General features: G+C 34.0%; 2 protein-coding genes across 2 annotated transcripts; one reads left to right on the top strand and one right to left on the bottom strand.

The window, feature by feature from the left end:
* Positions 1 to 1,824: 1,824 nt before the first annotated feature.
* LOC106358956 (probable E3 ubiquitin ligase SUD1) lies at positions 1,825 to 9,345 on the bottom strand. Its single transcript, XM_048749938.1, has 9 exons — positions 8,006 to 9,345; positions 7,522 to 7,935; positions 6,905 to 7,489; positions 6,596 to 6,810; positions 6,189 to 6,506; positions 5,927 to 6,084; positions 5,689 to 5,852; positions 5,446 to 5,592; positions 1,825 to 5,402 (listed from the first exon to the last, which is right to left on the bottom strand). Exons 1-9 carry the CDS (start codon positions 8,201 to 8,203, stop codon positions 4,989 to 4,991), a joined length of 2,613 nt encoding a protein of 870 aa, XP_048605895.1. The 5' UTR covers positions 8,204 to 9,345; the 3' UTR covers positions 1,825 to 4,988.
* On the top strand, positions 2,314 to 3,180 carry LOC106358954 (glutathione S-transferase T3-like). Its single transcript, XM_013798731.2, has one exon. The coding sequence runs from the start codon at positions 2,314 to 2,316 to the stop codon at positions 3,178 to 3,180; it is 867 nt and encodes a 288-aa protein (XP_013654185.2).
* Positions 9,346 to 18,649: the final 9,304 nt, after the last annotated feature.

Consider the following 18,649-nt stretch of genomic DNA (forward strand, 5'->3'; position numbering starts at 1 on the left):
ATTAGTTTCCGGTTGTATGTTTGGTATTTCGGTCCAAGAATTTTGGTTTAGATCGAGTATTTTTTTTTTTTTTTATCTTTGATCGGTTCAGATATTTGTTTGAAAAATTGAAGCGAATTGCAAATATCAAAGAGAAAAACATTACGGTTGTTTTCTTCGAGAATCCTAGATATTAAGAAGAGTAGAGAAAAAAATGAATTCCATTTTGAGAAGATTATCTTGGTTTATAAAGTTTTTAAGAGTCAGCTTATTCGGTTTTCAAGTTTGTAGGTTTTTTTAAATGCTACGGAAATAAACCAATTTATATTTTGGTATTGTTTGGTTTATTCAATTTGGTTTTAGGTGTGTGTTATATATCGAGTTTGCCCGGTCAATTTGATGAAAACCAAAAATTTGCTATGTAAAATTTAGTGAAACTCGGTTTATTTGGTTGTTATGTACCAAACCAATCAGTTCTTGTTTGCTGAACTTAACCAAAAAATTTGGTTGGGGTTTGCTTTCTGTTGCAGCTTAGTAGTGCTCAGCACAATGTAGAGTCTGGTGTTAAGGTCTTTTTTTTGGAACTTATAAAAAAAAAAAGGTCTTCTTTTGGAAAAAGTCAGAAACAACATGTGTGGCACCTTGGTATCTAGCACGTAACCAAGTTCATTAGAGCACCATTAACGCAATTGCTTAATGGGGTGCTTAGTGTTTTTTTTATTTTAAAAAAAAAGAAAAATGAAGTAATTATAGAGAATTCGGTGCTTAATTAAGCCTTTCAAGCACCGCGTTTTACTGGACACGTGTTATGCTCTCGACGATTCCGCGTCCTTTTCTCTCTCTCTCTCGAGACACAAGTCTCTTCTGATTCTCTCTCGACGACTCCGCCGAACCCCATCTCTCTCGAGGAAACCGATCTCTCCTCGACGCCTCCGTGATCAATCGACGGTGATCTCTCCCCGTCTCTCTTGCTTTCGTCGACGCCTCCGTGTCTTTTTCTCTCTCTCTCTCTCTCTCGACACAAGTCTCTTCTGATTCTCTCTCGACGACTCCGCCGAACCCCATCTCTCTCGAGGAAACCGATCTCCCCTCGACGCCTCCGTGATCAATCGACGGTGATCTCAATCGTTGATGAAAGCGGTCCGTCTCCCGGTGTCTCGCGGTGTCGATCTCCTCGAATCTGTTGGCGTCTCGCGGTCTTGATCTCCTCGAGGATGAAAAGCCTACATCTCTCTCTCGACGGCTCACCGCGACGAAGAATCACTTCAAACCTCTCTCGCGGCTGGAGCTCTCCTCTTCGAAATCAAAGAAAGGTAAAGCTATGCATGTGTTTGTTTCTTAGTTTGTTTTGTTCGTTCCAGCCTCATGGTTTGTCTTTGTTTGTTTCTCCAGATGGACGGAGCAAGAGACAAAGGTTCGTCAAACAAGACGACTACAATGAAGCGTTGATTCTCGTCTGCGATACATGTAAAACTTCAACACGATTTTATCTGTCAAATGCATTGAAAATTTGATAAAAAGCTTTGGTTATATTCGTAGCTCGTTTATAATTGAGTTGAGATGGTATGAAATTGAATGGAGATAGTATGAACTGAATCGAGTGTCACGAATGGTTCTTGTCTTAATTGTTTAAGAGTTCTATTATATGATTTTGGTTCTGGTCTGAATTGAATCGACTCTCCTGAATTTGTTTTGTTTTTGTTTGTCATGAATGGTCCTTTGTCTGTTTTTTAAAAAGCTTTGTCTCTATCTCCTGAATTGTTTTTTTTCTTGTGTGTTTGTCTGTTGAGTTGCATGGATCAAGGTGGATGAGGAAGAATCGACAAATCAGAGGATTGCATTTAGTGGAGCAATACATGTACATTTCTTTCTCATCTTTTAATCGTTCATTGAAAAGTTTATGGTTGAGTTAGGTAGTAAATATTTTGGTCAGTTGGCATTGATGTTGGTAATTAATAGAAGTGAGGTTGAATTGAGAAAATGATTGCGTGTGGTTGAGTTAGGTAGTTTTGAGTCTTGATTTGATTTCCATCTTTAAAACTCTGCCATTGTTTAAGAGTTCAAATTTAAAACTTTGGGTGTAAAAAAGAAATGAATTGACATTAATAAATTACTTGCTTTGTGGTTGATTATGGTTGTGAGCTGGTAATTAATAGCAGTTAGATATGGGTCAAGTCAAATTTGTTCAATGCGAGTGTTCAATGCGAGTGTGTTGTTTCTCTCTTCCCTCTTTAAAACTCTTTCTTTCTCTTCCAACTCCAACAGATTCCTATCTGTTGTTTCTTTTTTCCATCATTGAAACGCTTTTGTTCCAACTCCTCTTTCACTTAAGAAATGGATTTTCATCCATTTACCGAGTCTGCAAACTTTGTTGATTTACTTAACAGTCAACAAAGTGTTTCTTCAACACAAGTTCCCTTCTTAGCTACTGAAGGTATCGAAGATTTGCACTTTGCTGAAGCCAGTCGTAATAAAGAAAGAAGAACCTGGACGCCTACAGACGATATTGTTCTCATCAGCTCGTGGTTAAACACGAGTAAAGATGCAGTAATAGGGAATGAGCAAAGGTCGCTTGCATTCTGGACAAGAATTGCTGCGTACTACAATGCTAGTCCTAAGGTTGCTGGCTGTGAAAAGAGAGAGGCATCTCACTGCAAGAATCGTTGGCAGAAGATCAATGACATCGTTTGCAAGTTCTGCGGTGCATATGAAGCAGCTACCAGACAGAAAACGAGTGGGCAAAATGAGAATGATGTCCTCAAGCTAGCACACGAAATCTTCTTCACCAACCATAACAAAAAGTTCACTCTAGAGCATGCTTGGACAGAATTGCGTAATGACCAGAAGTGGTGCGCCTTGTCTACTGCTAAAAAAGATGGAAGCTCCAAGAAGAGGATGTGTGAGGATGATTCAGAGATGATGGAGCATTCTGCTACTGCTGATGGAGGAACAAAGCGTCCTCAAGGTGTTAAGGCAGCAAAGAGATGCAGCAAAGAAAGGATGTCTAAGAAGACAGTGCTTGATGGGAATGACCTGTCTAATTTTCAGACAATGTGGGGCATCAAGAAGCAAGATTTAGACATGAAAGAAAGGCTGTCCAAGATGAAGTTATTGGACAGTCTCATTGCTAAACCCGAACCTCTTGCGGCTTATGAAGAAGGTTTGAAGAAGAAACTCATTGATGAGTTAATGTCTAATTAGTGTAAGTGGTTTTTGTTGCATAAGTTATGTAGTTTATCTTGTTGCATAAGTTTTTGTTTAATATATATGTTTCTAATGTTCGGTATCTTCTTTTTGTTGTCAGGTGAATGAATGGAGCATCCTTCTGTCACGGGTTGTATTGTGCTTGTACTCTTGTCTCTTGTTTGTATGCTATAATGTTTGTGCTTCTCACGGGTTGTAATGTCATGGGTTGTATTGTGTTTGTACTCTTGTTTCTCTGCTATTGTACTTTTGTTATTTTCTATCACGGACCTAGAGTCTCGTTTGTATGCATGTGACTTGTATTATTATTTGGTTTCACGAGACTTGTGTCATCAAACATTATAAAGTATTCATGCTTCTGTCTTTCTTCAGTACCAATTCATTTTCTCTCCTCAAAGTTTCACCGAACCAAAGATCAAAGCAAGACATTCTCAAGTTCTCTCTTTAGTCTCAAGTTCTTTCTTCTAAACCAACAATAATCTTCTCTTTTTAAACATCATGTTCTCTCTTTAAACACTTCCGACAACCTCACTCTTGAATTTAAAAAAAACACCCACAACCCCTCTTGATTCTAAAACCCCAAAGTTTCATTCTTTACTCATCTTTTCTTTTCAGTTACCATATATGGCTTCTTCTTCTCAAAACACTCTAGATGATGAATTTGAGGAATGTTTTGATCAAGCCTTTGAGAGATGTTTTGATCAAACCTTTGAGAAATTAACCATTAATGGTAATCAAGAAGAACGAAGGAAAAAAAGAAAAAAACGAGCTTATATCGAAAGAAATCGTGAAGCATAATAATGTGCGTTTATGGAATGATTATTTCAGTGAGACTCCAACGTATCCTGAAAATTATTTCCGACGACGTTTTAGAATGAACAAGCCATTGTTCATGCGCATTGTTTATCGACTCTCCAACGAAGTTGATTTCTTTCGCCAAAAGCCAGATGGTCTTGGCAGGCTTGGTCTCTCAGCACTTCAAAAGTGTACAGCTGCCATTCGTCTCTTGGCATATGGTAATGCGGCTGATACGGTCGACGAATATCTCCGGCTCGGTGAAACTACATCTCAGTCATGTTTGGAGAATTTTGTGGAAGGAATAATTGATTTGTTCTGTGATGAATACCTAAGAAGACCAACACCGGCTGATCTTCAACGTCTACTTTATGTTGGAGAGCATCGTGGATTTCCCGGGATGATAGGAAGCATTGATTGTATGCATTCGATTTTTTATCAAATATGCCTTCAAATATCGCCAATATGATGGATGTTCGAACAAGAATTCGTGATACACCAATGCATCATCAACTGAAAGCTGATTTGGTTGAACATATATGGAGTAAATTTGGACATGATGACGACAACAACTGAGTTCGGATGCTTCTTTCAAATTATTCTCGTTTGTTTTACTCATCTTTATTTTTATGTTTTTTTAAAAATATATGTTTTAAATGTTTTCTTTTATTATGTTTTATTGAATAAAAAAATTTCATCTTTCATAAAAATAATGTTTCAAATTTTTTTTTAAAAAAATCCCAAAATAAGAACCTCCCATTGGAGCAAGAAAATATTCGGGGTTCTTAGCATTGATTCTTAAATCACTTTTACAACTAAAAATAATTAAAAAAACCATAAGCACCCCTAATTTAGATCTTGGGTTAATGGTGCTCTTAGAATACTAATGCTTTATATTGATGCTGTTACTGTATCATAATATCATTACACAAATTAGTCTAGTAATATACATTTACGAGAACAATATTCTTTCTACGCTTCTTGTTAGATTGGCAGATTGCACGTCTAAGTCAAGTATCACCATCTCCCTCACCATCATCCTCACTGGCACTGCTTTTTCGTTTAGCCAAAGCAGCTTCCTCAAAGTTAAGGAGTCTCCGACCAACGAGATAACGGTCATCACGGATAGAGTTATGAAGGTTTATGAACCAGACATGACATCTCTTTGCACAAGAAAAGAAGAAACTCGCAGAGAGGCAACCTATCCAAGCGAACCTGTAGACGGCGGAGTTCACAACCAGTGGACATCCGAGCATGGGGAACACTCCCTTCGCCAGGACATAAGGCACACATAATGCTGTCAGAAGTTTCATCAGGATAGGAGATACAATCTCTTTAAGCACCCATAACCCTTGAAGCCTTGAGAATCCATCTTCTTCTACTCTCTCAAACTTTGCTTTCCAACTATCATCCAGCAATATTATCTGTCCATTGTTGTCATTTTTTGTTAAAAAAAAGAGTACTGACCAATGTTGTCCAGATTTTCAAAAAGATGAAGCCAAGAGCCCAGTCTTGATACAGGAGGAAGACAGGAGTTTCATCTACTGGGACTCTCATTGGGACAATCACCAATAGCTCAAGCACAAGTCCTATCAGCACTGGAATGATAAAAATCTGTTCAACCCCCATTTTCAAACACACAGAATCAAATGAGTTTGGAGTATTTTCAAATCTCTTAAAAATAAAATAACTGAATAAAAACTACTTTACCCATATGGCTAACAGGACCGAGCTCTTGAAGACAATCCCACACCATCTCCATATTTGGTTGAGCAAGACTGAAGTCCTTTCTGACTTCAAATGCTCGGTAGCATACATGGTCCCAGATATGATAATCCAAAAGGCATATGTGCCAATGACAAAACCATATAGGTCTACAAGATTTAGGAGGATATCATGTTACAATTGTGTATTCTTCTCAAAGAATGAAGCACAAGAGAAGGATTACCATTGCACTTGATGCCATGCGTTATAGGGAGAATTGGGATGGCATTAAATAGAGCACGTCCTAGAGAAACTGGTACAACTATCAATGCCGTATTGAAGAGAAGAAGAGTAACCCATGCAGCAAGTAGAAGAAGGACTACACGGAGCACAAAGATGTACCTGCATAAAAAATTACATTCGTTTCAGGGTAAGGCCTAATGTAAATCTTTATACCAAGCATGCAGCAAACAAGCTTTAAGCTTATTTTTAAAGTAATAACTTACCCTGAATGAGATTTTTCTACATTCCCAGCGAGGACGAGGCTTCTGTTTGGGTCAACAGTTGCTGGAAGCACATCCATGGCCCTTTCAGGTCCTCTGTTCTGCCTTCCTGGTTCACCATCTCCATTATCCTGACCGACCTTGTCCTCTGGTCTTGGCAAGAGTAAGTCTGTCAAACCAAGCGCCCAACAGACGCTGGTGAACCAGCAGCGTACAAGGGACTTAACCGTGGTCCAGAGTCCGAAATGCTCGATGATAAACTGTGTGCATATTGTAAACAGGAGAATGCCGACAGGAATCTCAGTGAATGGGTCGGATACACTGTGTACATGCACAAGTTAGGAATGATTGACTCAAAATACACAAAATCTACAATTAAAAAACAAGATTGCAAGGACAACGTTTCATACGATATGTCAAGAGGGAAGACTGAAGGAGCCATCATGATCGCAAGCTTGACTGGTAAAAACACCAGCAAGACAATCAAACTCCCATACTTTGCAGCATCTAACAAAACATCCCGAGCAAGTTTGTGTACTGGTTCTTCGATCATGAACTGGAACGACTCAACATCATCATCATCTTTGGGATCATAAAGGAAAAACAAAGCTTCACGGCGAAGAACCTGCACAAAAGGTGGGAAAACAAATATTAGCTAGATATTATTAGCACAGAGAAAAACATTTTATGAGGAAAGAAAGACCACTCAATCACGGCACCTTTAGAAGAAGGTCCTCGCATATGCATATTTTCGACAAGTACAACACTCCAACAGCCCAATGAACAAGTGAGCGTGCAAGCGGGGAAACTGATAAAAACTCTACTCTGTTGGACATAGTTTCACCAAACATACTAACTGTGCAAACATCTAGCCACCACCCACACATCAAGGGGAAGACCCCAAAATAATAGGCAACCAAGGTTCCTACTTTGATTCCTACCAACAACTGCCTAAGGAGAGGTGGTATAGTTTCTATTATTGAAGCAGCAGCAACACCATAGAGTCTATCAAAGTTCAATGGCTGCTGGCCCTTGAAATATCGAATCAGCACAATGATTCCAAGGTAAAGGAAGACTGCAAACATGTTTGCAACAGTTAGAGTTGTAACATCATCATATAGCTTTGATGGTACAGCAACAAAACCTTTCAAGAGATCAGCAGCAGCAACATGATGCAATATAACCCGTCCTAGTGTGAAGGGCACAAAGATGACAACACCAACAAATATCATATTGCATGCCACAATCTGCATATAAGATTTTAAATGAGAGAACCGATGTGTAACACTGAACCAAAAGATGACAATATTCAACTTACAACAAAGACAATCATAGCCAAGCGAAACAGAGGACTCTGTATTCGAACCAGCTCGTTAAATAGAAAGTTTCTTCCCAAATGCCTAAAGAAGTTCCTCAGTGAAGCAGCTTTAAGGAGAATGAAGATGATAGTTGCAGATACTAAGAAACCAAGCAAACAATCTGTTAGGACAAGTACGGTGGACATGTGACTTAAGAACAGCCTCCGAGCTTCACCAAAACTCTGGACGAAAGCCAATCTCCATGTCCAAAACGTGATGAAAGAAACAGTGAGAAGACAGGCCAAAAGCATTAAACTCAACCGCAGTGAGGCGTGCGAAACACGGCAACGCCAAACTTTCATCGCAATGCCAACAACAAACTCCTTCAAAGGGAGCCTCGTGGGAGCCTTTTCATCATAAAGCGATGAGAATGAAAAATGATGCTTGTAAACCTGCACAAGGCTTCTTTTCAGGAACCGCAACAGCATCTATAATAAACCTATTGAGAAGAAGAAGTGAAACCTCGCATCGATGAGCTTTGGAGTAGCTAAGCCATTGAAGGAGGCAATCTTGGTGCACAAACTTGATGCTTCCCCTGCAGGCGCTTGGATATTGAAGTGGATTGTCTGCATCCCTTGGAGTTCTGCAGATTCTGCAAACGTCCTCATCATCTTCTTGTTCATCATCAATGTACCTTGCCATCGCAGTTGCTTGAGCCATGGTGATGTATGGGAGACGCCTGAACCCTCGTAGCAAAGGATAAAAAGGGAGAAGAGGTTATACTTACCTCGAAAAAATAAAAAAATCAAAAGAAATTTGTATTTTCGTACTACGACCTTGCTCGGCAAGGCAAAATTATTTGTGTCTTTTGATTTTTTGTTTTCCTCTAAATACAATATGAATCCAAAATTTTAGTTAAGAAAACTATATATTTTGGTTAAAAAATAAAAAGTAAGAATAAAATATATTATGTTGTATTGTGGAAGTTTATTTAGTTCAATTTTTTTTCAAAAAAAAGTTTATTTAGTTCGATGGTTTTATCAAAGATTGGTCGATGTTTTAACATCTTAAAATCTAGGTAATTTTATCAAATAACACTTTTTAACTTTTTGTCACAAAAATAGCATGCAAAAAAGAAAATGATCAAAATAGATTTTTTTTATTTTGAAAATTTTGATAAAATGTACTTTTTTCCTTTAATAAAACTTATTTTGGTCATTTTTCTCACTGAGTACTATTTTTGCGACAAAAACTTAAAAATGACTATTCTAAGGAAATTCTCTAAAATAAATGCTCTAGTCTTAGATAATGTAATTTATCGTTAATTATGCAGATTAGTAGAAAAATACATATCATCCCAAAGATGAGGATAAGTTTCTACCAACTTATATATTTGTGGAGGAAAAAGAAAAATGAGAGATTATGGAAGAGTATCCCAAAACAGAACTTTCCATAACCTCTCTAGATCTCAATTATGTTTTTTCATTAGTTTTATTTTCTGGTTTTAATTAATTTTAATTATCTAATCTCCTATATATTAATTAAGGATCATTTAAAATGTTATAACCTTAATTATCCTCTATATATTAATTGAGGATCAATTAAAAAGTTGTAACCTTAAGATTGTACTAATTAAAAAGAGATTCTGCTTAGGTGTCACTTAATAGGATGTCAATTTAGCTTACGTGACAATTTAAGAATCAATTAAAAAAATATTGGTCCAAATCCAATTACTAGTGAACATTATATTAATCCAAAATATAAAAAAATATATTATTTCCTTAAATAAAAGCTACAGAATCACCTAATATGATTAATATATATATATGACAATTAATAACTATGAATAATAATGATTTGATAACAATTTTTGCATTCTTCTTCATTTTTGTTTAATTTATATTATTAAAAAAAACAATCACATTAACCATATAATAAAAAATTAAATTTTTTTTATATGTTATTTGATTTTTTTAAAATGACTTTAAATTACAAAAATGACGAAACCTTATATGTTATATTTAAAAAATTTTAAAACGACTTTAAATTACAAAAATGAGGAAACCTTATATATTATATTTTTCTTATATGTTAGATTTTTTCTTATATGATATATTTTGAATTTTTTTAAACGACTTTAAATTACCAAAATGTAAGTTTTCCTTAAGTGTAAGACTAAAAGTTTTAAAATGACATGTATCAATTCGATGGTTGATCTGAAACCTTTTAAAACCATATGGAATATAAATATCAAAATAATTCAACTGTGTAAACATTACTATTCATTTTTTTCAAGAATGTGTTCGGTGGAAAAAAATAAGGTTTTTTTCATAATTTTTTTAATGTCCAATCCGATAAACCCATGATATATTAATTATAGTTTAGTTTCATATTTTTTAATAAAAATTGATTCGGTCCATGGGAAAGAAATTATATAATAATAACAAAAATTATTGTATATGTATAAATAAAATGATCAAATATATAAAAAAATTATCGATAATATATACAAATAAACTCACCATGCGCAAGACGCATGTCTTATCCTAGTGTACTAATTAAAAAGAGACTATGCTTAGGTGTCACTCAATTAGGATGTCAATTTAACTTACACTACAAGAAAACATGCCTATAACGAGGAAAAATTACGAGGAAATATATTCCTCGTAAATTTACGAGAAAATTACTACGATTTTACGACAAAACTGAATTTCGTCGTAAAGTCGTAGTAAAATTACAAGGAAAATGTTTCGTGGTAATTTACATGTAAAATTAATTTTTGTGAAAACGTATTTTAAGCATGCTTTACCAAACTGATACCCTTGGTTTAGAGATTTTGGAATAACTTGATTAGCTGCTATCAAAGTTACACCTCGTGAACGAATAGTTACTAGAGAAGAATCACTTTTGCAAGAAGAAGTGTGTATCACTGAAGTGGAAGTATCTGAACAACAAACTGATGACATCCTTCTAATTGATGTGGATAACCGTCAATATGAAGATCTTTTCGACAATATGACGGATGAAGAAAGTGAAGAAGAGTTCGATGCAAGCGATGATAATCATTGTACTGATATTGTTGAAAACTCGAATGATTCAGAATGATGTAATATATGTTTAAAATATTTTTTAAAAATATATAAATCAGTTTAAGACTTAATGCAAGTGTATATTGTTTGGTTATAATAATTATTTGTTGGCTTTTAAGGATTTAATTGGAGTTTAGGGTTTAAGAGAAAATAGGATAAATGGGAGAATGGGGGGAATGGGGTAAAAGGGATATGAGGTTATAGGTAAGAGACTTTGGGGGTTAGGGATTTGATTTTCAGGGATTCAGATATAGTCGTAGTAAATTCGTCGTAATGGAAAACACGGGCCTGGTATATTCCTTGTAATACACGTGTCCTTGTAAATTCGTTGTAATCATTTCCTTGTAAATTCGTTGTAAAGATTTCCTTGTAAATTCGCTGTAATGCTCCCTTGCAAATTCGTTGTAACTCTAAAAACGCGGGCCTGGTAGATTTGTCGTAAACATGCGTCCTTGTAAATTCGTTGTAATTATTTCTTTGTAAATTCGTTGTAATGATTTCCTTGTGAATTCGTTGTAACTTTACAAGGATTTTTTTCACGAAACATGTTACCATTATTTTTGGTGAAAACGTGTTTAAGCTGTTTTACCAAACTGATTTTGTTGTAAGCATTCTCAAGCAAGTTAACTTCATTTCATACCCTCGGTTTAGAGATTACAGAATAATTTGATTATTTGCTATCAAGTGGTTGTTTGATTATAGTACTTATAACTTGCGTTTTAAGGATTCAATTGGAGTTTAGGGTTTAAGAAAAAATATGATAAAGGGGATGATGTGGTAAAAGGGTATGGTGTAAATAGATAAGTGATTTTGGGGTTTAGGGATTTGATTTTCGGGGTTTCAGATATAGTACTAGTAAATTCGTCGTAATAGAAAACACACGGACCTGGTAGATTCCTCGTAATACATGTGTCCTTGTAAATTCGTTGTAATGCTTTCCTTGTAATTTCATTGTAAAGCTTTCCTTGTAAAGTCGTCGTAAAATTTTCCTTGTAAATTCGTCGTAAATATTCCTTGTAAATTCGTCGTAAATATTCCTTGTAAATTCGTTGTAATTCTAAAAACGCGGACCTGGTAGATTCCTCGTAACACTAAAAACGCGGGCCTGGTAGATTCCTCGTAAAATTACGACGACTTTACGAGGAATGTTGTTTTCTTATATAAACTCGACACATGAATGAGGAATGCCTCCTTCATTCATCTCAAACCACTTCTCTCATTCTCTCAAAGGTATGTTGTTTTTAATATTAATTTAGGTTTAGGTGGTTAGTTTAGGTGGTTAGTTTAGGTAATTAGTTTAGGTGATTAGTTTAGTTAATTAGATTAGGTGGTTAGTTTAGGTGGTAATTTTAGGTAACAAAACTATATTCAAATATTAGGTTGAGGCATTTAAACGACTGATTAGATATTTTTTTAAAAAAATTAAATATATTTTATTTTCTTATAATTTTATGTAATTAATTATATTAATATGTTTCTTTTTTCAAGGTGACTCCTAAAAAGATGGAACTGACGGTATGAATAAGCTTCATCAATGAAGCCACAAGGACGACTTCATCCTACTCTTCGAGACGGAACCCATAGATGAAGTACGAGATTCTCCATGAAGAAACACCTCCAACAACTACTTCGACGGCGTTCTCCCTTAGCTTTTTATTTTTTAATTTTTTTGTTTTCTATTATTAATTTGAATATTATTTTATGACATTTATATATTTTTTTAAAAAAATATTTTAATTTTAAATATTTTATTTTATAAATTATATATTTTGATTTTGAATATTTCATAATAATATAATAATATGACAATGAGATGTAAATTTCTCGTAAAGATTACGAGAATTTTACAAGTACTTCCTTGTAAAATCCTCGTAATCTTTACGGGAAATTTACTAGGAAATACTTGTAAATTCTTCGTAAATATTACAAGAACTTTACATTAAAAGACTTGTAAATTCGTCGTAAATTGTACAAGTACTTAAAGACGACTTTACAAGAAAACTATACGAGTTTTTTATGATGCAGCGTAACTACGAAACTACGATGAAATACTCTCTTTCGCTTTTACAACGAATTTATTTCGTCGTAAATGTTACATGGAAGTTACGACGAATCTTGCATTACGACGGACGTTTTACAACGAAACGCTATTCCTTGTTAATTCGTTGTAACTCTTCTATTACGACGAATTAACAAGGAATATGACCCTTGTAATAAATATGTTTTCCTGTAGTGTTACATGGTAGCTTAAGAATCAATTGAAAAAAATATTGGTCCAAATTCAATTACTAGAAAACATTATATTAACCCAAAATATAAGAAGTGTGTATTCTTTCCTTAAATAAAATATATGGAATTACCTAATATGATTAACATATATACGACAATTAATGACTATGAATAATAAAGATTTGATAACAATTTTTGAATCCTTCTTCATTTTTTTTTTAATTTTATATTATTAAAAAATTAAACAATCACATTAACCATATAATAAAAAAATTAATTTTTTTCTTATATGTTATATTTTGAAATTTGTAAAATGACTTTAAATTACAAAAATGAGAAAACCTTATATGTTATATTTTAAATTTATTAAAACGATTTTACATTACAAAAATGAGGAAACCTTATATGTTATATTTTTCTTATATGTTAGATTTTTTCTTATATGTTAGATTTTGATTTTTTTTAAACGATTTTAAATTACAAAGATGTAAGTTTTTCTTAAGCATACGACTAAAATCATTAAAATGACACGTATCAATTCGATGGTTGATCTAAAACCTTTCAAAACCATATGAAAAATAAAAGTCAAAATAATTCAACTGTGGAAACAAGACTTTTCATTTTTTCAAGAATGTGTTCGGTGGAAAAAAAAAACATTTTTGTGTCATAATTTGCCTAATTTCCAATCCGATCAACCTATGATATATTAATTATATTTTAGTTTCATAATTTTTAATAAAAACTGAGCCGGTCTATCGGAAAGAAATTATATAATAACAATAAAAAACATTTGTATATGTATAAATAAAATGATCAAATATATAAAAAAAAATTATTGATAATATATACAAATAAACTCACGCTGTACAAGGCGCAGGTCTTATCCTAACAAAGTTATAAAAACGATAATAATTCACAATTCAGATATCCATCTAAGCGATGACCATGCTCACAATTCAATGTGGTTGTCGGACCGCCTAATAATATTTTTTGTATTTTGTAATAGAATAAATCATTGCTAAAAAAATATATTTTTGACAATACTATCTGTTAAGAAGTTTTTTGTTAAGTTAAGACTATTTACCAATCTAGAATATTTAATTTTGATATATTTTTAATACTGGCTAATTATGCTATTATAAACTACGAGAAACATTACATAAACGATATTATGACCGACAATTCTACTTGCCTTATAAAGATTCACGTCTAACTAAATCATCCTAAACCGCCCTATAAGATCCATTCGTGATGGTACTATTTGCATTATGTCGAAGATCTCTAGTAGCCTTCTATCCAATATTCTGCATAATTTCTCTTCTCCGAAAATTGAAAGCAAGAATTCCTTGTGTAGAACTATTAGTGAATCCTTAGTCAAACTACTAGACTAAAGGGGATTCCATTAATTTTGATATTAGTCCAGAGATTTTTTTAACAATAATCTAAGGTTTATTTGTAGAGAAAATGATATGTTCTTGAATTTAACAACTAACATATGATCCATGACTCCATGTATTACTCAAAATCTAATCTGTACACATCGGATCTCATTCATTCTCATATGCTTGTGATTCTTGATACTTAGGCTCGAATCTGAGAATTTGAAGACCATAAATCTTAGCTATTTTTATAATTTTTTTTCATAAATAATTTAGAGGTCTATCCCCTATATATTAAAAGAGAAGCATTATAACTTTTTTTGTAGTCACGTGTCATCACCACAATCATTCATGAAAAATATGTTGGTCCATGAAAATATGTAATAAGTTTTTTATTAAACTAATTATAACTTAATTATTAATGTTCTTCATTGTTTCCTTGAATAAAAATAACAGAATTATCAAATGTGGCTAAAATATATATGACAATTAATGATTTTGAATAATAAAGATTTGATAAAAATTAGTCTACTCTCTATCATTTTTTTTTAAATTTTAACCTATTAAAATAAATTAAACAACCACATTAACTATATAGTAAAAATTTAGATTTTTTTGTATATGTTATATTTTAAAACTTTTAAAAATGACTATAAATGACTAAAATTATTAAAAAATCTCACATTGAATTTTTTTTGATCCATGGTTTACTTTTTTTGCTATAACAAGATATAAATGATTACAAAATTATATAATAAGAAGTCTCATTTAATAAATATTAATATTGTTTAAAATAAATTATCTACCATATAAAAATACATATGTATTTTAATTTCGAAATCTGCTTTGATTTTTTTTGATAAAAATTTTGAACAAATATTGACAACTTAATATTTAGTTTTAAAACTTTTCATAATTTTTTGAAAATTATAAATGACTAAAACTATTAAACATCCCACAAATCAATTTGTTATCAGTGATTCAAATTTTTTGTTATAAGAAATACAAATTATCAAAAAACAATATGAGTATAAAATATTATTTAACAGATATCAATATTAAAAATGTACTATATATTTATGCTAATATCATTAAAATTCTAATTTTATATCATATAAAATAGAAAAAGTGTTTGTTTGAATTAATATAATTTATTTATGTGTTTGCACCATTTTAATCATATACGTAATAGTTACTAAATTTTTAATTATCAATATATATATATATATTATTTAATAATATATAAAAGAACACGTAAAACTAATTTATATATAATATTTATTCTGCGGACTTAACATAGTTCCTATCTAAAAAGCTTACAAAAGTTTAGAGGCCAAGTCATCGGACTTGACCTAAATGCGGCCCAACTTGGAAATATTTATAATGCAAGTTTGGTGATTTTACTCCTGTTATTTTCTTGCAACTCGATTTACACGCCAAGTGGATCGGAGACTATATAAGCATTACTAAAATATTTGAATGTCATAACATATTTTCAGAATAAGAGATTGATCCGAAAATCTTAGGATGTCAAAAGAAGAACATTAGTTTGATTACTGAACTATGCTATGCTGACTGACTACAAATAATTCTGCCGTTGACAATATACTCCAGCATTATCTGTGGATTGGAAAAACATGTCACCAAATTAGTATTTTGTTTGCATACACAAATTACAACTGCGAAAACAAAGTTGAGAAAAAAAAATGATCAAGTTGTGGAATATATGGAATCCAAATGGAGCAGAAGCAAGTGTTACAAGCATTAAAGCATCTGTACGGCTAGTAACAGTTAACGCTTTTCAGACTTCTAGCCATGTCAATACCCTCTAAATGTGTTGGTGGGATACTTGATATTTAGTGATAATTTTTTTTTTAATTATACTGGGGTATTCTGGCCCCACGGAATTGGTCCAGACTAGTCACGTGTTGCCACGTGTCGGTTTCTTATCCCCGGCAATGCCGACATGTTAAACATGATGATCATCAGATTTTGCTATAACAAGTCATGTATGTATTCTACTTGCGTTAACTTTGGTGGCTAAAATGAGTAATGTTGTTCTCCAGGATCAACGAAACAAAAAGGTTATAATGAGCTGAAAAAGATATTTTACGGCAAAGACCGTATTGGGGGTTCTTGGAGATTACAAAGCTCATCAGTCCTCACCTTTCTGTGGATGGAATTTGGCTGAGAGAAGATCAGATTACATATTAGTAAAATTTTAGGATTTAAGGGGTTTTATGCAACGAAGTAGTAATGAAGCCTTTGGAAGATTTCATTAATTCCTTTGTATTATATTTTATACTTTGTTACTGTTAAAGTATGCTTTGTTTTCTCTTAGAACTTGGTTCTTTGAAAACTAACGGAAGTCCTACTTGAATAATAAAGCTGAACTAAAGGAACATTAGACATACAATACTGAACTGGAATTTTGAGGCACAGGGTTCTTGTGTCACTACAAGAAAACAGCGGTATTCTAACGGACATTCCGACGGAAAATGAAATCCTCAGAATATACCGAGGAATTTCCGAGGAAATTCCGAGGAAACACAAAATTGGGGTTCCTCGGAATTTCCTCGGAATATACCGACGGAATTCCGAGGAAACCTCAGTCCGTCGGAATATTCCGAGGAAATTCCGAGGAACAATGTGTTCCTCGGAAAAAACCGATGAATTTCGAGGAAATATTATAGCCGTTGGAGAGCCGTTGGGGGATTTTACAAAATTCCGAGGAAATTCCGACGAACTAGCCTTTTCCGTCGGAATTCCGTCGGAATTTCCTCGGTATGTCGGCAGGATTTAAACTATAAATACAAGCACTCCTCTTCCTCTTCTTTCACTCCATATCTTCATCCTCCCTCTTACTCTATTTACACACGAATTTGATTCATAAAAAATATGTCTTCTTCAAATTATTTTTGTTCTTGGATCGATCGACCTCATTTGGATCCGAACACGAGATTGCTTACGGAAGAATACCAACGAGGTATAACCGAATTCATGGGGTTAGTTCACCGACAACCGGAAGCAAAAACAGGTATGTTAAGATGTCCTTGCTCTAATTGTAAAAATAGAAAGGTTATTAAAGAGTGGGATGTTTGGACTCATCTATATTTGAGTGGGTTTACACGAAGTTACAAAATTTGGTATCATCATGGGGAAACTGATTATGAACATGGTAGTACTAGCGAACCTCAGCCAGCGGTTAGATTAGAAGAACCAATTAGAACGGATGTAGATTATGGTGTAGGTACTGAGCAGATGGTAAATGATCATTTTAGAGGGGAAGATTTACCCAATGCAGAAGCTAGGAGATTTTATGATATGTTGGATGCTGGAAAGCAACCATTGTACGAAGGTTGCAGAGATGGTCATTCAGCTTTATCATCTGCTACAAGATTGATGGGCATTAAAACAGATTATAATTTGGCTGAAGACTGTGTGGATGCGATTGCTGATTTTGTAAAAGGTATTCTACCCGAGGATAATGTAGCTCCTGGTTCATACTACGAGGTTCAGAAACTCGTAGCTGGTCTTGGTTTATCGTATCAGGTAATAGATGTATGCAGCGACAACTGCATGATTTATTGGAGGGCGGATGAACAGCGGGTTACATGCAAATTTTGTGGAAAGCCTCGTTATAAAGATACGAGTGGAAGAGTTCCAGTGCCATATAAAAGGATGTGGTATTTACCTTTGACGGAAAGGTTGCAGAGGTTGTATCTGTCTGAACGCACAGCGCAACCAATGAGATGGCATGCGGAGCACTCAACAGATGGTGAGATCAGACATCCTTCAGATGCAAAAGCGTGGAAGCATTTCCAATCAAAGTATCCCGACTTTGCGTATGAGAGAAGAAATGTCTACCTTGGATTATGTACTGATGGTTTCAGTCCGTTTGGCAAGAGTGGAAGACAGTATTCTCTATGGCCCGTCATTCTTACACCATACAACCTCCCCCCAAACTTGTGCTTGCGACGAGAGTTTTTGTTTCTCTCGATTCTCGTTCCCGGACCAGAGCATCCTAAGAGATCACTTGATGTGTTTCTTCAGCCACTAATATATGAGTTGCAACAACTATGGGCTCAAGGTGCTGAAACATACGATGTTTCGTGTAAAGAAAACTTTCAAATGCGGGCAGTACTAATGTGGACAATAAGTGATTTTCCAGCATATGGTATGTTGTCTGGATGGACAACGCATGGAAGGCTATCATGTCCATATTGTCAAGATAACACTGATGCTTTCCAACTAAAACACGGAAGGAAAACGTGTTGGTTTGACTGTCACAGGAGATTCCTACCACCTGATCATCCATATCGTAGGAGTAGGAATTTGTTTACGAAGAACAAGAGGGTGTTTGACAGTCCACCTCCGGAAATTTGTGGGAAAGATTTGAAGATACAACTAAGAGATTTTGGTGCAGAAAGGACGCCAGAAGTCGGTGGACATGAGCGTTTTCCGGTAGA

The sequence above is a fragment of the Brassica napus genome, chromosome C3 (genome assembly GCF_020379485.1).
Source record: "Brassica napus cultivar Da-Ae chromosome C3, Da-Ae, whole genome shotgun sequence".
NCBI classification, from domain to species: domain Eukaryota; kingdom Viridiplantae; phylum Streptophyta; class Magnoliopsida; order Brassicales; family Brassicaceae; genus Brassica; species Brassica napus.

Excerpts from the sequence above, each read along its gene's own strand:
- LOC106358954 (XM_013798731.2), top strand. The coding sequence starts at position 2,314 with ATGGATTTTCATCCATTTACCGAGTCTGCAAACTTTGTTGATTTACTT.
- LOC106358956 (XM_048749938.1), bottom strand. The coding sequence starts at position 8,203 with ATGGCTCAAGCAACTGCGATGGCAAGGTACATTGATGATGAACAAGAA. Across the intron at positions 7,936-8,005 it reads CCAAAGCTCATCGATGCGAG|GTTTACAAGCATCATTTTTC; the intron begins GTTTCACTTCTT and ends AGCCTTGTGCAG. Across the intron at positions 5,593-5,688 it reads CGGTCCTGTTAGCCATATGG|ATTTTTATCATTCCAGTGCT; the intron begins GTAAAGTAGTTT and ends GGGGTTGAACAG.